This window comes from Pogoniulus pusillus, chromosome 27, assembly GCF_015220805.1.
Source record: "Pogoniulus pusillus isolate bPogPus1 chromosome 27, bPogPus1.pri, whole genome shotgun sequence".
NCBI lineage: Eukaryota > Metazoa > Chordata > Aves > Piciformes > Lybiidae > Pogoniulus > Pogoniulus pusillus.
Window position 1 is genome coordinate 1,518,232 of NC_087290.1, and position 19,964 is coordinate 1,538,195.

General features: G+C 53.0%; 1 protein-coding gene across 9 annotated transcripts in view; it reads left to right on the forward strand.

Moving 5' to 3' along the window:
• Positions 1-19,964, forward strand: part of CUX1 (cut like homeobox 1) — a 426,690-nt gene that overhangs the window by 251,347 nt on the left and 155,379 nt on the right. For all 9 annotated transcript variants that reach the window (XM_064166481.1, XM_064166473.1, XM_064166478.1 and 6 more), the window contains exon 9: positions 6,489-6,537. In XM_064166481.1, coding sequence (XP_064022551.1) covers positions 6,489-6,537 — 49 coding nt within the window. The remainder of the gene's footprint in view (positions 1-6,488; positions 6,538-19,964) is intronic.

Consider the following 19,964-nt stretch of genomic DNA (forward strand, 5'->3'; position numbering starts at 1 on the left):
GGAAGGTGTTTGGAGAAGGGCAGCAAGGCTGGGGAGGGGCCTGGAGCACAGCCCTGTGAGGAGAGGCTGAGGGAGCTGGGGGGGTGCAGCCTGCAGCAGAGGAGGCTCAGGGCAGAGCTCATTGCTGCCTGCAGCTGCCTGCAGGGAGGCTGTAGCCTGGTGGGGTTGGGCTCTGCTGCCAGGCAGCCAGGGACAGAAGAAGGGGACACAGCCTGGAGCTGTGCCAGGGCAGGTTGAGGCTGGATGTTAGGAGGAAGTTCTTCCCATCAAGTGTGATTGGCATTGGAATGGGCTGCGCAGGGAGGTGGTGTGTGGGAAGCTTTCTCCTGCAGCAGAGCATGAAATGTAAACATCAGGCCCTGTGATGGGAAGTGTCCTTGGGTCTTACTGATTCCCAGGGGCCTAAGCTGGCAACCATGAGCAACCCACGCACAGCTGTCAGGGGGTGGAATCTGCCGGCCCCCAGGGCGGATGCAGCCCCAAGGGGGGCTGACCCTGGCCAGCCCCCCTGGGTGGTACTCACAGGTTGTTTACCACAGGTAACCTATCTCTGCCTTACACATAACTTGGGGCCAATCTGTACTGTCCTCTGAGCACTATATAAGCCACTGCACTACCCTAATAAAGCTGTACTGATGCACTGATGCACAGATGCCTGGAAGCTGCTGTCTCGAGTCGTCAGTACCCCGATCTCGCCTCTCGCCAGCCTCCCTACCCCGACAGTGGTGGAGTGCCCATCCCTGGAGGTGTTCAAAAGGAGGCTGCATGAGGCACTTGGTGCCAGGGGTTAGTTCATTAGGAGGTGTTGGGTGCTAGGTTGGACTCAATGATCTGGAAGGTCTTTTCCAAGCTGGTTGGTTCTGTGATGCTGTGATTGAGCAGATCCTCTCTGGGGCTGCTCTTCTCCAGGCTCTCAGTCCCAAGGCTCTCTCCAGAGGAGACTCTGCAGCCTCTCTGGGTGCTATGTTGCCTGACAGGTAGCTCTGCTGAAATAAAGAGAAATCCTGAAAGAGGAAGAGCTGAGGAGTGCCCTGTGCTGGCCCAGGTCAGCGAGCCAGGGTGGAGCAGCCTGGTCCCTGGTGGGTCTGAATTCAAGAGGGTGCTTTGGAAACAATACATCACCAGGAGCTGCTTCCTTGAGTGCATGAAAGGTGTGAGAACTGTAATTTATTTGATAATAAATACTTCTGCTGAGCAAACACTGAGTGGAGCTATTAGAGACCTACTCAGAGGAGTGATTTTCAGACTGCTGAGTGCCAGCCCCTGGTGGGGGAGTTGTGCTTTTAAAATGAAATGAGTGAGTTCCTTTTGAAGGCTCTTCTGAATGCTGTTGACACTTGTGCTGGGCAGGAGCATGGAGGAGTTGAATTCATTCTTTTACTTAAAGCTCACATTGCTGGGTGCAGCATTAACCTCCCTCCGTGCAGGCTGCCAGGCTGCAGGTGCCTGCCACGGATGCCTCTGGAGATGTGTGCAGGGATGGACTCTGGGGGGAGAAGCAAGGAGCAGGAGGTGCACCAGGAAGGGCCTGGGGAGTTCAGGATCAGGCAGCTGCTGTGCCTGGGTGCAAAGCCAAAGGCATAACTTTGCCTTTGGCTGCAGTTTGACACTTGTGCTGGGTGCAGTCAGAGGGAGCTGTGCACGCTGAAGGGCAGCAGTGGCATTTTTATGGCCTTCTGTGTCCCTGGTTGCTTTTGTTCATCATTGGCTGCATGCAGCAGGCTGTGACAGAGCTCTTCAAGCACAGAAACATCCTGTGGTGGGAAAAGCCCTCTCAGATCATCCAGTCCCAGCCACCCAGCACCACCGTGGCCATTGAACCATGCACCCAAGTGCCATGGCCACACCCTTCTTGAACACCCCCAGGCATGGTGCCTGCACCACCTCCCTGGGCAGCCTGTGCCAGTGCCTGGCCCCAGCCCCAGTGTCTTACCAAGCTGCTGTTAGCACTCCTGGCAGTGGGAAGTGCAGCATTGCCTGCGTCCTTACCCCCTGCCTGCCAGGCACTGTCCTGTGTTTCTGCCTGCTGTGCTGGCTGGCACCCACCTTTCTGCTGCCCAGGGAGCTCCTCTGCTTTACTTCTGCATCTTGGTCCCATGGCCTTGGGCATCCCTCTGGCCTTCTCTCATGCAATCCCAGCGTGGTGGGGCTTGGAAGAGACCTGTGGAGTCCAACCCCTCTTCTAAAACAGAGGCACCCACAGCAGCTTGCCCAGCAGCACAGTGCCAGGGAGCTTGGAAGCTCTCCACACAAGGACACTCCACAGCCTCTCTGGGCAGCCTGCTCCAGGCCTCCAGCACCCTCACAGCAAACAACTTGCTCCTCCTCTGCACAGCCAACCTCCTGGATTCCAATCTGTCCTGTCACAAGAAACCTCTCCTCTTGCCCCCCACAGCTCCTGTAGCTCTTGCTGAGCATTGCTCAGCTGCCCTCTGGGGCTGCTCCTCTGCAGGCTCTCAGCCTTTCCTTGCTCTTCCCAGGTTCCAGACTTTTGGCTGATACCTGTGCCAGTCTGGGAGCATTGGCAGCGTTTGATTGTTCTCCAGACCCTGCAGAGAAGTGAGCAGAAGCTGGATTGGCTCAGGCTGTAGCCAGTGTGCTGGGCTGGGACATTCCCAGCTCTGATCTGGGAGGCATGTGACATAATCCAGACATCCTTTGCTGGCTCCACAGAACCTGAGGCATTCACACATCAGTTCAGCCTGACTGCACAGGCTTATATAAAGAGGATCCTTAAACTCTCCCAGCTAAAAATATTTGTTAAGTGCTGGGAAGCACTTTTCTGGCTTCCTCAGGATGCTCCTTTCCTTCTTATCTCTGTCACAGATACGTGGTGGAGTCACCTGCATGGTCTTAGGGAGCCCTTTTCCATCAGGAGTGCTGTAATTTCCTTAAGTGGGCTGGAGAGGGTCAAGAGGAGCCCACAGAGAACCTCCCCTGGGAGAGCTGGGGCTGTTCAGCCTGGAGAAGAGAAGGCTCCAGGGACACCTTAGAGCAGCCTTACAGTAGCTGAAGGGGCTCCAGGAGAGCTGGGGAGGGACTTTGGCCAAGGGCTGGGAGTGCCAGGAGGAGGGAGAATGGCTTTGAGCTGGGAGAGGGGAGAGGGAGAGTGGAGAGGAGGAAGAAATTCTTGAGAGTGAGGGTAGGGTGAGACTGGCACAGGCTGCCCAGGGAGGCTGTGGCTGTCCCCTCCCTGGCGGTGTTCGGGGCTAGGTTGGATGAGGCCTTGATGAACCTGTGCTGGTGGAGGTGTCCCTGCCCCTGGCAGGGGGTTGGAGCTGGCTGAGCTTTGAGTTCTCTTCCAACCCAACCCATTCTGTGATTCTTGGGTCTGGAGTCTAACCCAGGAGGCATTTCACAAGCTCAGTGGTGCTGCAGGCTGATGTTAACCTGTCCAGGTTGGTCTTGTGGCTGCTCCCTGCACTCCCTGGCTCCCTGCCTGCCCAAGCAGGGCTGCTGAGCTCAGTAGCTGTCTGCTAGTGATTGTTCATCCAAGCCATCTCCTCCTTGCTCTCCAGCACTAAGAGCACATTGGCTGCTCTTGCAGAAGGAACTGCTAAGCTACTTTCATTCTTGTCCAGGAGGCTTTTGCAAAAGGCAGTTCCTGGCGACATTAGAGGCTGTAATTAAAACCAATTAGCCACTAATTTATAGACACACACATTGACTTGCTCTGATCTTAGCCTGCATTCCCCTGAGTGTGCACACAGACACCTCAGATGCTGCTGCAGGGGAACTCAGTGCTCAGCTGTAATGACCTGGGGCTGAGTGTGCAGGTCCCCTGATGTCCTTCCATCCCTTCCTTCCTTTCTCAGTAAGCACACCTGCAGAGAACAGGGGTTCTTCCCTGGGATCAGCAGCAGAGCACCCCCTGAGTGGTGTGCAGGGGTCAGCAGGGGAGGGCAGTTCCAGGGTTTCTCAGCTTGTGCTGAGATCTGCTGCAGATCAGAACCCAAAGCCAGGCACAGTGGTGCTGGCAGAGTGCAAAAGGACTTGCTGGGTAAAGCTGCTGCTCAGAGGAGAGGAGGCTCCTGGTCACTGCTTCCATGTGGTCTGCAGAGACAAGGCAGGCAAAGTGTCTGGGGAGAAGGAGGATCTCTTAGTGTTGCAGTACAGAACCTGAGGATGGCAGGAATGTGTTGGGTGGAAAAGGCCTCTGAGCTCATCCAGTCCAACCCCAACCCAGCCCCACCACGGCCAGCAAACCCTGTCCCCAAGTGCCATGGCCATACCTGTCTGCAACACCTCCAGGCATGGGCACTCCACCACCTCCCTGGGCAGCCTCTGCCAAGCCCTGACCACTCTTGCAGCAAAGACATCTGTCCTCATCTCCAACTAACCCTGCCCTGGCACAATGTCAGGCCATTGCCTCTCCTTCTAGCACCTGAGACTAGGGAGAAGAGCCCAACCCCCAGGTGGCTCCAGCCTCCTTTGATGGAGTTGTGGAGAGCCAGAAGGTCTCCCCCCAGCCTCCCTTTCTCCAGGCTGCACACCCCCAGCTCCCTGTTCTCCAGACCCTTCACCAACTTCCTTGCTGTTCTCTGGACCTGCTCCAGACCCTCAATGTCCTTCCTGCAGTGAGGGGCCCAAAAGCAAACCCAGGATTCCAGCTGTGGCCTCCCCAGTGCCCAGCACAGGGGCACAACCCCTGCCCTGCTCCTGCTGGCCACACCACTGCTGACCCAGGCCAGGCTGCTGGTGCCCTCCTTGGCCAGCTGGGCACACCCTGGCTCATCACTGGCCTCTGCTTACCAGCACCCCCAGGGCCTTTCCCATGGGACAATTTCCAGCCATTCTGCCTCCAGCCTGGAGCCTTCATAGGACTGTTGTGACCCAAGGGCAGGACCCAGCACTTGGCCTTGTTGAACCTCATCCCATTGGCCTCAGCTCATTGATCCAGCCTGACCAGGTGCCCCTGCAGATCCCTACCCTCCAGCAGATCAGTGCTCCCCCCCAGCTTGGTGTCACCTGCAAACTGCCCGGGGTGCCTGGACCCCCTCCCCCAGTTCATTGGTGAAGATATTAAAGAGCTGAGCCCTGGGGAGCACCACTGCTGCTGGCTGTCACCTGCCCCTAGCTCCACTCCCCACCACCCTCTGAATGGGTTTGCTGCCCCTTTCCCTGGTCCCTGCACGGGTGAGAGCTGTGCTGTGAGATATTTGGCCATGATGATACTCAAGAACCCAAAGCAAAGCTTGCCTGAGGCCTGGATCCATTTGTGTGAGCCAAGGCTTGGCCTTGCTGGGTTTGGGAAGGGTCAGGGCTGGGAGCTGCTGCCTCACACTTGTCTGAAGGAGCTCTTCTGTATTTGGGGAGTCTTCAACCTTTTGACTTTCCTGCTCAGCTTCAGAAAGTGCATTAAAAGCCTGAGTCTAAATTTAGAGTTTCATAAATTAGTGTCAGAACCTCCTCCCTGCATAATGCAGAATCACACTGCTCACTGGCTGTGCCCTCAGCAGACCTCTTCTGTTCTGTAGCCAAACGCAGAGCTAAACCTCCAGACACTCTGAAACACAAGGGTCACCCAGGCTGCTCTTGGTTATGGGCTTAGGAGGGCTGGGGCAGGGGTTGTGCCCCCTGCACTGGGCACTGCCGAGGACACACCTCAAATCCTGGGTTCACTTTTGGGCCCCTCACTCCAAAAAGGACAGTGAGAGGCTGGAGAGGGTCCAGAGAAGGGCAGGGAAGGTGGAGAGTGGTCTGGAGAACAGGGCTAGGGAGGAGCAGCTGAGGGAGCTGGGGGTGTGCAGCCTGGAGAAAGGGAGGCTGAGAGCAGAGCTCATTGCTGTCTGCAGCTCCCTGAGAGGAGGCTGCAGTGAGGTGGGGGTTGGGCTCTGCTCCCAAGGACCAAGTGACAGAAGACAAAACCACCTTGGGTTGTCCCAGGGCAGGCTTAGGTTGGAGGTGAGTTAAGAAATTCTTCCCCTTCAAGGTTGTCAGTGTCTGCCCCAGGCTGCCCAGGGCAGAGGCAGGGTGCCCATCCCTGGAGGAGTTTCAGAGCCCTGGAGATGTGGTGCTGAGGGCCATGGCTTAGCAGTGGGCTTGGCAGAGTTGGGTTGCTGGATGCAGTCCATGAGCTCTTCCCAGCTAAGCCATTCTGTGATTCAGGGTGGTCAGCTGCAGGACTGGAGTCTTTGACTTCTCCATAGTCACTTCTGAAGCACCTTGCCAGGTAGCAAGGATGGCACTGCAGGAGCCTGGGGAGGCAGAGCTGCAGGGACCCAGAGACTATGCTGGGCTGTCCTCAGCTTACCTTGCTGCAGGAGGGGCTCAGGCAGAGGAACTGGAGAAGTGCAAAGCAGTGCAGAGAGCTGTAAGCCCAGAGGATTCCCCCAGTTGGAGAGGAGCTGATCAGCCTTCCTGTGTGCTGTCCTGGGAGTGCTGGCAAGTGGCCTTGTGTGCATGGATGTTGCAACTGTGCTGTGCCTGAGCTGCCAGAGCAGGCATTCTTCAGACGCTAACAGGACTCTGCTCTCTTCCCCTCCCAGGGCTGATGAAATCGAGATGATCATGACAGACCTCGAAAGAGCAAACCAGGTAGGATGTTACATGAGTCCTCACAACACTCTCGCTGTCACCGTGGGGGGAGGGGCTTCCCTCCCTTCCCTTCTGGCTTTCCTGCCAGTTGCTTGCCATGCACTTAGCCCTCCCGACAGGCTGGAGTAAGAAAAGATGCAACTGCAGAGCAAGCTGCAGCTCTGAGAGCACAGTGCAGAGCTCCTTGCCACCTCTTTACCTTCTAACCACTTCAAGTTATGCTTTGGCTTTATGGTTCTAAATGCATGGTGTGGGGCTCTGCCTGGACATGCAGCAGGCTGCTCTGCTCTGCTCTGCAGCACAAGCCTAGGGAGGACCTACACTGCCAGCCTAGGGAGGCCTGACCTGCTGCTGCAGCTTCTCCTTTCCCCTTTTCAGAGATGTTTTCTTGGCATATTAATTCTTCTTGTGGACTTGTCTGGGCTTTTTCCTTTCCCTTTCTGAGTTGTTCCATTGGCATATTTGCAGCAAGTGATGGTTCAGACAGGGCCATGCAGGAGGGCAAAGGTGTTGTGGAATGTGCCTGCAGATGCTGCTTTGGCACTGTGGAAGGTCCCTCCCACATCCCCTCGCAGTGCTGAGGAAGTGGCACAACCACGTGGAGCACTTCAAACCCAGAGGCAAGGGAAGTGCCCTTCTGGTCCAGTCTGTGCTTTGAGTGAGACTTTGGGGTGATGAAGATGTGTCTGGATGTGCAGGATTCAGAGGTGGTGCAGGCAGTGGGGGATGGCTTCACAGAGGGAATCCACCACCAGGCATCTGCTGATTGGTTGAGCTTTAGTAGTGCCTGGGCCAGGTAAGATCAGAGATTTCAGACCTCTGGCCTCAGTTTATACTCCATCTCCTTCCCTCACCACCTTGTCCTGCTGCACACCTCATGCTGCAGCCAGTGCTTGTGGAGCCTAACCATGACCCAGAGCATGGTCACTGATCCTGCTGAAAACTGGCACCCTCCAGCTTCTGCTTGCTTCTGTCCTTTTCCTTTTGCTGGATCAGCTTTGAGACCCCACAGTCCCCTGGGGCAGCTGACAAAGTATGGCAAATATTTTGTCCTTTCACTGAATCCCATCTGGGTGGTGGTGGGAAGGGACCTCTGGGGATCAGCCAGTTCAAGCCCCTGCTCAAGCAGGGCACCCACAGCAGCTTGCCCAGCAGCACAGTGCCAGGGGGGTTGGAAGCTCTCCACACAAGGGCACTCCACAGCCTCTCTGGGCAGCCTGCTCCAGGCCTCCAGCACCCTCACAACAAACAACTTGCTCCTGCTCTGCACAGCCAACCTCCTGCCTGACACTTTGTGCCCCTTGCTGCCCCTTGGCCTGTCCCTGGGCACCACTGACAAGAGTCTGGCCCCAGCCTCCTGCCCCCCACAGCTCCTTCAGCTCTTGCTGAGCATTGCTCAGCTGCCCTCTGGGGCTGCTCTCCTGCAGGCTCTCAGCCCCAGGGCTCTCAGCCTTTGCTCCTCCCAGAGCTGCTCCAGGCCCCTCAGCAGCTCTGCAGCCTCCCCTGGGCTCTCTCCAGCACTTCCCTGGCTCTCTGCAGCTGGGGAGCCCAGAGCTGGACCCAGCACTGCAGATGTGGCCTGACTAGGACAGAGTAGAGAGAGGAGAACCTCCCTCGACCTGCCACCCACCCTCTCCTCCATGCCCCCCAGGACACCATTTGCCTCCCTGCCCCCCAGGGCACATTGCTGCCCCATGGGCACTTGCTGTCCCCCAGCACTCCCAGCTCCTTCTCCTTGCAGCTGCTTCCCAGCAGGTCCCCCCTCAGCTGTCCTGCTGCAGGAGGTTGTTCCAGCCCAGGGCCAGAACTCTACACTTGCCTCCTGGGCTCCACTTTGTGCCTGTTACCCCTTTTGCATCAGCTCTTTCTGAGCTGCAGCCACAGCAGTGAAGCAAAAGGCAGATCTGAGAGGTGATTATTTAGTCGCTGAAAGAAAATTGGGCTTTGGAGAGAGGGTTTGGAGTTGTCTGAAAGAACTTTTGCAGACAGCATTAAATATTGATGGAAGTGCTGGTAATTATTTGCCAATCTCTGAGTGATGAAGGTGTTGAAGGTGTTCTGCTAGGCTCACTCTGTGATTTTTGCACAGTGCTAGCAGAGATTTACCCAGCAGCTGTTTTGTTTCCCTTCTGAGAGTAGCAAAGTGGTTGTAGTTCAAGAGCAAGGACTAACAATTTCCTCCTCACCATACTGGAAAGGAATCTTTCTGCTGGTAAGCACCAAAGAGCTTTTCCTGACTGGGATGGAGCTGCAGTTTAGAGGATTTTGCCTTTGCCTTTGTTTTCTCTTTTTCTTTTTCTTTTTCTTTTCCTTTTTCTTTTTCTTTTTCTTTTTCTTTTTCTTTCTCTTTTTCTTTCTCTTTTTCTTTTTCTTTTTCTTTTTCTTTCTCTTTTTCTTTTTCTTTTTCCTTTTCTTTTTCTTTTTCTTTCTCTTTTTCTTTTTCTTTTTCTTTCTCTTTTTCTTTTTCTTTTTCCTTTTCTTTTTCTTTTTCTTTCTCTTTTTCTTTTTCTTTTTCTTTCTTTTTCTTTTTCCTTTTCTTTTTCTTTTTCTTTTTCTTTCTCTTTTTCTTTTTCTTTTTCTTTTTCTTTTTCTTTTGCTTTTTCTTTTTCTTTTTCTTTTTCTTTTTCTTTCTCTTTTTCTTTTTCTTTTTCTTTTTCTTTTTCCTTTTCTTTTTCTTTTTCTTTCTCTTTTTCTTTTTCTTTCTCTTTTTCTTTTTCTTTTTCTTTTTCTTTTTCTTTTTCTTTTTCTTTTTCTTTTTCTTTTTCTTTTTCTTTTTCTTTTTCTCTTTTTCTTTTTCTTTTTCTTTTTCTTTTTCTTTTTCTTTTTCTTTTTCTTTCTCTTTTTCTTTTTCTTTTTCTTTCTCTTTTTCTTTCTCTTTCTCTTTTTCTTTCTCTTTTTCTTTTTCTTTTTCTTTTTCTTTTTCTTTTTCTTTTTCTTTTTCTTTTTCTTTTTCTTTTTCTTTTTCTTTTTCTTTCTCTTTTTCTTTCTCTTTCTCTTTTTCTTTCTCTTTTTCTTTTTCTTTTTCTTTTTCTTTTTCTTTTTCTTTCTCTTTTTCTTTTTCTTTTTCTTTCTCTTTTTCTTTCTCTTTCTCTTTTTCTTTCTCTTTCTCTTTTTCTTTCTCTTTTTCTTTTTCTTTCTCTTTTTCTTTCTCTTTCTCTTTTTCTTTTTCTTTTTCTTTTTCTTTTTCTTTTTCTTTTTCTTTTTCTTTTTCTTTTTCTTTTTCTTTTTCTTTTTCTTTTTCTTTTTCTTTTTCTTTTTCTTTTTCTTTTTCTTTTTCTTTTTCTTTTTCTTTCTCTTTTTCTTTTTCTTTTTCTTTCTCTTTTTCTTTCTCTTTCTCTTTTTCTTTCTCTTTTTCTTTTTCTTTTTCTTTTTCTTTTTCTTTTTCTTTTTCTTTTTCTTTTTCTTTTTCTTTTTCTTTTTCTTTTTCTTTTTCTTTTTCTTTTTCTTTTTCTTCTCCTTTTTCTTCTCCTTTTTCTTTTTCTTTCTCTTTCTCTTTTTCTTTTTATCTTTCTCTTTCTCTTTTTCTTTTTATCTTTTTCTTTGTCTTTTTCTTTCTCTTTTTCACTTTTTTTTTCCTTTTTCTTTTTCTTTTTCTATCTCTTTTTCTTTTTATCTTTTTCTTTATCTTTTTTTTTCTCTTTTTCTTTCTGGTTTTCTTTTGCTCTCTTTTCCTTTTCCTTTTCCTTTTCCTTTTCCTTTTTCTTTTTCTTTCTCTCATTTCTTTTTCTTCCTTTTTCTCTCTCTTTTTCTTTCTCTTTCTCTTTTTCTTTTTTTCTTTTTCTCTATTTTTCTTTCTTTTTTTCTTTCTCCTCTTCTTTTTCTCTTTTTCTTACTCTTCTTAAAACTTTTTCTTAATTAGCCAAAATTTACACTCTCTGCTTATGTGCACAACCCTCAGCTTGGCTGTAGTTCAGCAAACTTTGCATCTGCAGCTAAGCACCAGAGTGCATCTCCTCTGAGCTGCTGTGCAGCCAGAAGAAAGGATTCCATTTCACCCTTCCCCATCTCCACCTTCTCTGCGTCCCCCTCCTGGCTCCTCAGGCCTGTCTCCTTCCTCACAACACCTTCTGCACATGAGGACCCTTCACTGTGCCCACTGAGCAGTTGAGGACCCTTCACTGTGCCCACTGAGCTCAGTAACTGCAGAAAACCTGACCTGGGGGTGAAGGGAGCAGGTTTGTTCTCCATGGGTTTGGCAAATCAAAACACTTCAACAACACAGTGGAGAAGCAGCAGCAGCACCAAGGGCCTCCTCACTCTGCCCAGCTGAGGCCACATCTGCAGTGCTGGGTCCACTTTTAGGCTGTCCCATTCAAGAGCCAGGAAACCTCTGGAGAGAGCTATGGGGAGGCTGCAAAGCTGCTGAGGGGCCTGGAGCAGCTCTGGGAGGAGCAAAGGCTGAGAGCCCTGGGGCTGAGAGCCTGCAGAAGAGCAGCCCCAGAGGGCAGCTGAGCAATGCTCAGCAAGAGCTGAAGGAGCTGTGGGGGGCAAGAGCCTGGGGCCAGACTCTGCTCAGTGGTGCCCAGGGACAGGCCAAGGGGCACAAAGTGTCAGGCAGGAGGTTGGCTGTGCAGAGGAGGAGCAAGTTGTTTGCTGTGAGGGTGCTGGAGGCCTGGAGCAGGCTGCCCAGAGAGGCTGTGGAGTGTCCTTGTGTGGAGAGCTTCCAACCCCCCTGGCACTGTGCTGCTGGGCAAGCTGCTGTGGGTGCCCTGCTGGAGCAGAGGCTTGGACTGGCTGATCTCCAGAGGTCTCTTCCAACCCAACCATGCTGAGGTTCTGAGATGAGGGACATGGAAGGAGTGTTGGGGCCTCAGAGGGATCAGTTCATGGGTGGAGGAGCCACAAGCTTCTGGAGTGGTTCATCAGCTTTGCTGAACCATGCCCATGGTCCTTCCCTCATGTGATGCTTCACCTCTGTGAAACACTGGTGTAAAGTGGAGCTAAGTCATCTTTGTAGCAGCATTTCCTCTGGTTAACCCCTTTGTAGCTGGGAAAAAAAAAACAATTGGATGAAGTTGAATCCATTGCAGAGGCCAGAAAGTGAATTTGCAGCAGGCTGCAGTGTGGCAGCAGCAGAAACAAGCACTGCACATAATGATGCATCTAATGACTAAATCAACATTGCCTTTTACCAAGTCCTTGTCCCCCATGATTAAGGCCACCTAGAAAGAGTTCAGCTCAGCAGGCCCCCTGCTTTGGGGATGGACTGATTTGGATGTGGTGTTGTGCTGCTCTGGAAGCACTGACCCACAGGCTTGAGATTCAGAGCAGGAGTTTAGAGGACAGCAAAATGATTCCACTGGAAATGTGAAACGATTTTGGCTGTTACCATTTGTAGCATCTCCTGCTTCTTAACAGTCCCTCTCTCAGCTGCTGCCCTTTTGGAGTCCAGAGCTGGCATCTCTCAGCTTCCTTTGCTTCGTGTGAGGAGAGCTCTGACCCCTCCGAGGTGTGGAATGCCATTCCCCTGCCCAGCTGTGCAGTAGCAGGGGGGTGGCTGCACTCACTGGTGTGCAGGGTGGTGAAGGCCACGGGGAGAGAGCTGATAGTGTAACTCCCACCCTCGTGTGCTGCTGGGTGAAGCAGGGACTGTTCCCATCACCTCTTTTCTCCCTCTGCTCCTCAGTGTCTGACCACTCTCAACCTGTGCCAGTGTCTCCCCACCCTCACTCTCAAGCATTTCTCCCCCATCTCCACTCTCCCTCTCCCCTCTCCCAGCTCATTCTCCCTCCTCCTGGCACTCTCAGCCCTTGTCCAAAGTCCCTCCCCAGCTCTCCTGGAGCCCCTTCTGGAAGGCTGCTCTAAGGTGTCCCTGTAGCCTTCTCTTCAGTCTGACCAGCCCCAGCTCTCCCAGCCTGTCCCCACAGCAGATGTGCTCCAGCTTGTGATCATCTTCTTGGCTTCTGGACCCTCTCCAGCAGTTCCATGTCCTTGTGCTAGGAGGCCCAGAACTGGCTGCAGTGCTGCAGGGGGGGACTCAGCAGAACAAAGTAGGGTGGCAGAATCCCCTCCCTGGTCTGGGAGATGGTAACTGCTGCTCTGCCTACACCTTCCTCAGGAGGAGCCTTTAACTCTGTGGCATGGAGCTTTAGCAGGGCACAAGGGCTGGAGGCCATGAGGCTTTAGCAGGCAGTGAGGGCTGGAGGCCATGAGGCTGTAGCAGGCAGTGAGGGCTGGAGGCCTTGGGGCTGTAGCAGGGCAGGAGGCTGTGAGGGCTGGAGCCAGCAGCCCACTCCTGCTCTAGCAGCAGGATGCTGTGGCAGCAGCAGCAGCAGCAGGGCAGCAGAGGAGCTGGGCAGGGGCAGCTGGGGGCTGTTCTCCCTCTCTGACTCTGTCGGCCCCAGGACTGTGGGTCTGGGTCTGCAGAGGGCTGCAGTAAGAACAAGCTGAAGGCAGCAGCAGGGGCCTGTTTTCACTTTCCCAGGGAAGTCAGCCCCGAGTCCACCCCCCACTGCATGAAGCTTTAATAACCCCAGTTTGGGGCAGGCTCTGCTGCTATGAAGGTTTCATTTTGCACAATAAATCACTGCAGACTTTTCTGATAGGCTCCGAAGCCTAATGATGAATAATTAAAGGGGAACTTGCCTTCCTTGTCAAAATCAATGATTTAGCAGAGGTTGGGATATAGCATCTCTGAATTTTTCATTGTTGGATTCCCAGAATATTATCATTCCCAATCAGGGAAGTTAATGAGGCTGCAGTGGACTCACTCTGCTGTGTTCGCAGCGGTGCCGGTGGTGGCAGCGCCTGTTCCACACCAGTATTTATGGGCAGCACTTCCCTGTCCCTCTGCCACTTGACACCTTTCTCACAGGCACTTGTGGCAGGAGGTCACCAATCTCTGGGCTGACAAATGTACCCAGAGGCAGCCTGCTGAGTCTGTACTGCATCCAGCAACCTGCGGTCACAGAATCACAGAGAGGGCTGGGCTGGAAGGGACCTCCAGAGCTCATCCAGCCCAACCCCCTGCACTCAGCAGGGACATCCTCCACTAGAGCAGGTTGCTCACAGCCTTGTCCAGCTTCACCTGGAACATCTCCAGGGGTGAGGCCTCAACTCCCTCCCTGGGCAACCTGTTGCAGTGTTCCAGCAGCCTCTTGCTGCAGAACTTGTTCCTCACATCCAATCTCAATCTGCTCTGCTCTCATTTCAAACCATTGCCCCTGGTCCTGCCCCTGCAGGCCTTTGGGAGCAGTCCCTTCTTGTAGCCCCCTCAGGTACAAGGAGGCTGCCATTAGGTCTGCCTGCAGCCTTCTCTTCTCCAGGCTGAGCAACCCCAGCACCCTCAGCCTGTGCCCACAGTAGAGGTACTCCAGCCTCTGGTCATCTTCCTGGCCCTTCTCTGGGCCTGCTCCATCAGGTCCATGTCCTTCAAGTATTGAGGACTCCAGAGCTGGACACAATGCTCCATGTGAGGTCTGCCAGAGTAAAGTGGCTGAGTCAGCTCTGCATCTGCTGGCCACACTGCTTTTGGGCCACCAGAACTCCTCCAAGGCCTCTCCCTCTGTGGAAGCATCCAGTCCCTCTGCAGCCTGCTTGTTGTCCCTTCAGGTACTGGAAGGCTGCTCTAAGGTCTCCCTGGAGCCTTCTCTTCTCCAATCACTCAGGCATGAGAAGAACTGAGGGGGTTGTTAAAAAGAATAACTCCAGTGTTGTGCAGACAGAAATGCTTTGGAGTGTTGGGGCAGAAGAGAAGAGAGGCTCACTTGAAGGCATTTTAAGGTCTTCCTGCTGAGTCTCAGTTTTGGTTTTCATGTCATTGATGTGTCCAGATCTGTGTAGTGCCTTTGTGCACCCAGTTCACATTGTTGCAACAAAAACCAAGCAAACACCCCCCAGGAACAAACCTACAGGCAAAAAGGGCTTTGGCACTTGGGCCTCCTGGGAAGGAGAGAAAGGGAGAAAGAAAGAGAGAAAGGGAAGGAAGGAAGGAAGGAAGGAAGGAAGGAAGGAAGGAAGGAAGGAAGGAAGGAAGGAAGGAAGGAAGGAAGGAAGGAAGGAAGGAAGGAAGGAAGGAAGGAAGGAAGGAAGGAAGGAAGGGAGGAAGGGAGGGAGGGAGGGAGGAAGGGAGGGAGGAAGGGAGGGAGGGAGGGAGGGAGGGAGGGAGGAAGGGAGGGAGGAAGGGAGGGAGGAAGGGAGGGAGGAAGGAAGGAAGGGAGGAAGGGAGGGAGGGAGGGAGGGAGGGAGGGAGGGAGGAAGGGAGGGAGGAAGGGAGGGAGGAAGGAAGGAAGGGAGGGGAGGAAGGGAGGGAGGGAGGGAGGGAGGGAGGGAGGAAGGAAGGAAAGAAGGAAGGAAGGAAGGAAGGAAGGAAGGAAGGAAGGAAGGAAGGAAGGAAGGAAGGAAGGAAGGAAGGAAGGAAGGAAGGAAGGAAGGAAGGAAGGGAGGGAGGGAGGAAGGGAGGGAGGGAGGGAGGGAGGGAGGGAGGGAGGGAGGGAGGGAGGGAGGGAGGGAGGGAGGGAGGGAGGGAGGAAGGGAGGGAGGGAGGGAGGAAGGGAGGGAGGAAGGAAGGAAGGGAGGGGAGGAAGGGAGGGAGGGAGGGAGGGAGGGAGGGAGGGAGGGAGGGAGGAAGGAAGGAAAGAAGGAAGGAAGGAAGGAAGGAAGGAAGGAAGGAAGGAAGGAAGGAAGGAAGGAAGGAAGGAAGGAAGGAAGGAAGGAAGGAAGGAAGGAAGGAAGGAAGGAAGGAAGGATGGGAGGAAAGGAAGGGAGGGAAGGGGAAGTGGATTTTCACTTTTAAAAGAGAAAAAGAACTTGATCGTGGGTTATAGGAAACAGGTTTGAAGCAGAGGCTCAGCTGGAGGCATCCTCACACTTTGGAGTTACAGCAGAAGAAGACACAGGAGTTTTGCTGGACTATGTTGTGAAAACTCTCAAAAATGCAGGATTGTTTTCCTTCTTCTGTGCCTCTGCCATATTATCCCTTTGGAAAAGCAAAATGTTTCCATTGCTTTCCTCTCCATCTCTCCCAGCACTGAGAGTGCTCCCAGCCTTCTGCTGCTGCTCTTCTGCTGGGGAAAGGCAAATCGAGACACTTGTGTTGTCAGCACCACAGAGCAGCTGCTCCTGAAGCACAGGACCATGAATTAGAGCCTGGGCTGGGTCAGTAGCCTTTTGGGCTCCCCAGTTCCAGACAGACAGGGATCTACTGGAGACAGTCCAACAAAGGGCTGCGAGGATGAGGATGGGAGGTGAACATCTCACCTGTGAAGAAAGGCTGAGAGCCCTGGAGTCGTTTAGTCTGGAGAGGAGAAGGCTGAGAGGGGATCTGCTCAGGGTCTGTAAGTACCTGAGGGCTGGGGGCCAGGAGGAAGGTGCCAGGCTCTGCTTGGTGGTGCCCAGTGATAGGACACACCAATGGTTTCAGACTGGAACCCAGGAGGTTCCACCTCAACATAAGGAGAAACTTCTTTGATTGTGAAGGTGCTGAAGCCCTGCAGCAGACTGCCCAAAGAGGTTGTGGAGTCTCCTTGTCTGGAGTCTTTCAGAGCTGACCTGGACCTGTTGCTGTGTGGTCTGCCCTGGGTGATCCTGCTCTGGCACAGGGGTTGGCCCCAATGGTCTCTGGAGGCCTCATTCCAATCCCTACCAGTGTGTGATTTTGTGATTCATCCCACAGGAACAGTCTTAAATGTTAAGGTCTGGAGAGGAAGAGGGGGTGAATGAAAACATGTTTTGGCACCAAATCACCACCCAGGTCCACAAAGCTGTGCCTGCAGCAGAAGCAGAGAGCAAACCTCACCAGGGCACTTCAGCAGCAGGGCTGTTCTCAGATCCCTTCTTTGTTCCACTGGGTGGGCAACTTCGCCTGTCTCTACCAAATCACTTTGGAAAATGGTTTGAAAAGATCTCCCCCCTCAGTGAGATTGCTGTAAAATATGTCTGGGGTTTGAGCAGCAGCTGGGATCAGCTCTCCCCTTTCACTGGCAGCACAGTGTAGGTACTGCAAGGTTCTGCTTTGGCCCTGGTGGGCCCAGGCAGCACTTGGCTTTGTGTTCCTACCAAGGGGGGTAGAAGGCTGTTCATCCTGAACGAGGGACAGTGGCTTCAGAGCAGAGCAGGTTTAGACTGGATGTGAGGAACGAGTTCTGCACCAGCAGAGTGGTGAAACACTGCAGCAGAATGCCCAAGGAGGCAGTTGAGGCCCTGTCCCTGGAGATACTCAAGGTGAGGCTGGACAAGGCTCTGATCTAGTGGAGCATGTCCCTGCTGACTGCAGAGAGGGTTGGACTGGATGGCCTTTGGAGGACTCTTCCAAGCCAGACCACTCTATGAAGACAGCTCCTCCACCTGCTGCAGGGCTAAGGAGGATGCTGCCCACAAATGCTGTGCCAGAGTTTGCTCTTTCTTTCTGAGCCCCTTGGCCATGATCCTCAGCTCTCCTGGGTGCTGTAGCCCTGCTTGATTCTGCAGAGGTCATAGAACCCTGGAATGTTCTGTCTGGGAAGGAACCTTTGAAAATCATCTAGCCCAGGCCCCTGCAATGAGCAGAGACTTCTGTTAGTGACTCCTTAACTGGACAGGTTGTCCCCACTCAACCTGACCTTGAATGTTTCCAGACAAGAGGCATCTACAACCTTTTTGAGCAACCTGTGCCACTCCTTTACCACTCACTTCAAAGACTTTTTTCCTTCTCTCTAGTCCAAATCTCCTTTCTTTTAATTGAAAACAGTTCCAGCTTACCCTGATGCAGCAGGCTTTGCTAGATCTTCCTCTCCATCTTCCTTACAAGCCCTCCTCAGGTGCTGGAAGGCCACACAAAGGTCTTCCAGGAGCCTTCTCTAGGCTGAACACCATCAACTGTCTCAGCCTGTCCCCACAGCAGAGGTGCTCCAGCCCTCTGATCATCTTGGTGACCCTCCTCTGGACCCACTCCAACAGGTGCACTTGGCCAGCTGGGCTGTGAATGCACTGTCCTGCAGGGCTGGGGAAGTTCTGCTACCCCTGCTGAGACCACACCTGCAGTACTGGGTCAAGTTTTGGGCTCCCCAGTTCAAGAGAGATGGGGAGCTGCTGGGGAGAGTCCAGGGGAGCCTGCAAGGATGACTGGGGGAGTGGAACATCTCTGCTGCAAAGGAAGGCTGAGAGGGGACCTCATCCATGTCCATAGATACCTGAGGGGTGGGTGTCAGGATGAAGGTGCCAGGCTCTTCTCAGTGGTGCTCAGTGACAGGACAAGGAACAATGGGTACAAGCTGGAACCCAGGAGGTTCCATGTGAAATACAGGAGAAACTTCTTGGTGTGAGGGTGCTGGAGGCCTGGAGCAGGCTGCCCAGAGAGGCTGTGGAGTCTCCTTGTCTGGAGAGCTTCCACAGCCACCTGGGCACTGTGCTGCTGGGCGAGCTGCTGTGTGTGCCCTGCTGGAGCAGGGGCTTGGACTGGCTGATCTCCAGAGGTCCCTTCCACAACCCCTGATGTTCTGTGATTCTGTGATCATCAACTCCTGTCCAGCTTCTCACCCACCAGTCCCCCCACACTCTTCTTGGCAGGGCCACATTCAGTCCCTTCATCCTCCAGCCTGTACATGAGGCAGAGAATACCTCATACCCCAGAACATCTCCATCTGTAACCACAGCCATTGCCACCCAGGCAGGCTACCAGGCAGGTAAATAGCTGTTGGTGCCACACTCACACATGCAGCTGTGTTAGGCTGCTTCAGAGCAGCTGAGGTGCCTGCCTTGGTGCTGTGCTTCCACTCTGCCGCACAGCAGGGGAGGCTGTGGCTGTAGGAAGTGTGTGGAGCTGCTTGCAGGGAGCAGAAGGTGGTTCATGTTCTCATGCAAACACAGGAGCACCCTGCAAACCCCTGGCTCCCAGCTGGGAATGCATCTGGCAGCCTCTCCCTGCACACTCTGCAGCAGCCTGAAGCCTGAAGGCAACCCAAGCTCCACTGTGTGTTGGAGGCTTCTCTCCTTTTATTTCCATGTCATTCTCTATCACTGGGGGAAAAAAACAGGTGCCAGAGCCTTCCATGTCAGAGAGGAGCTGCTGACCTTGCTGCTGCTCTGGCAGAGCTGGGGTCCTTTCAAGGCTTCAAAGTGGATTTCCATCTCTCCAAAGGCAAGGAATTGAGGAGGCTGAAGCAGAGTTGACTTCTCTCTAGTCTGAGCAGCAGAGCTTGTGCAGCAGCTTGCCAGTGAGAGTGGCAGCTTCAAGCAGCTCAACCCAGGGCTGGTGGCTGCTGCCATAAGCAGGCTCAACAGCTTCAGCAGAATTAGTGCTGACAGCCTGCACTCAGAGCCACAGCAGGGTAGGGGTTGGAAGGGACCTCTGAAGAGCATCGAGTCCAAGCCTCCTGCCACAGCAGGGTCACCTAAAGCAGGTCACACAGGAGCACGTTCAGGCAAGCCTTGAAAGCCTGCAGGGATGGAGACTGCACAACCTCTCTGGGCAGCCTGCTCCAGGCCTCTCACCCTTGAATCAAAGAAGTTCCTCCTCATGCTTGGATGGAACTTGCTGTGCTCAAGTGTGTGGCCATCGTGTCTTGGCCTGTCCCTGGGGAGCACCCAGACAAGTCTGGCCCCCCTTCCTGACCCCCACCCCATAGGTGTTGGTAAGCACTGCTGAGATGCCTCTCAGCCTCCTCCTCTCCAGGCTGACCAGCCCCAGCCCTCTCAGCCTTTCCCCACAAGAGGGATGCTCCAGGCCCCCCAGTGGCCCCTCAGCACCACCTGTGCTGGACTCTCCCCGCAGGAGTTCTTTGTCTCCCCTGAGCAGCAGTCGCAGCCCATGGGAAGCTCTGGTGGCACAGGTCGCTGCTGCAGGCTGTGGGAAGGGAGTGCAGCCTGGCTGCTGGAAGCTAAGGGAGAGGTTCTCCTCGGGTTTTTTTTCCTCCTAAGTATCTCATTTGCTCTTCACACCACTGCTCTTTGATCAAATTAACATTTTTCTGTAAGTAGAAGAGCTCTTAGTTCATCCTATTCATTATCTTGTCAGGAAACAATGAGAATCATTTGGAGTGGAGATACTGTGGAAGGCTTTTTTGCTTCTCTTTAATTGGGAGGCACACAGCAGCATGGTGATCCTGACCTGCTGGCTCTGCTGGGAGCACTGCAGTGTTTGCAGCCTCAGCTGAGCACAGCCTCAGGGGGATAAAGTGTTTTGTTACCAGGGAGGTAGCTGTGTCCTAGCAGTAGGATCTGGAGCCCTCTGTCCAGTTCTGGAGCCCCTGGGACAGGAAAGATCTGGAGGTGCTGGAAGGTATCCAGAGAAGGGTCATGAGGATGAGCAGAGGGCTGGAGCTGCTCTGCTGTGAGAAGAGGCTGAGGCAGTTGGGGCTGTGCAGTCTGGAGAGGAGAAGGCTCCTGGGCACCTTCTTGTGGCCTTCCAGCGTCTGAAGGGGGCTACGAGAGAGACTTTGCAGGCTGTCAGGTAGTGATAGGACTGGGGGAATGCAACAAGCCAGAGGAGGGGAGATTTAATTAGGTGTTAG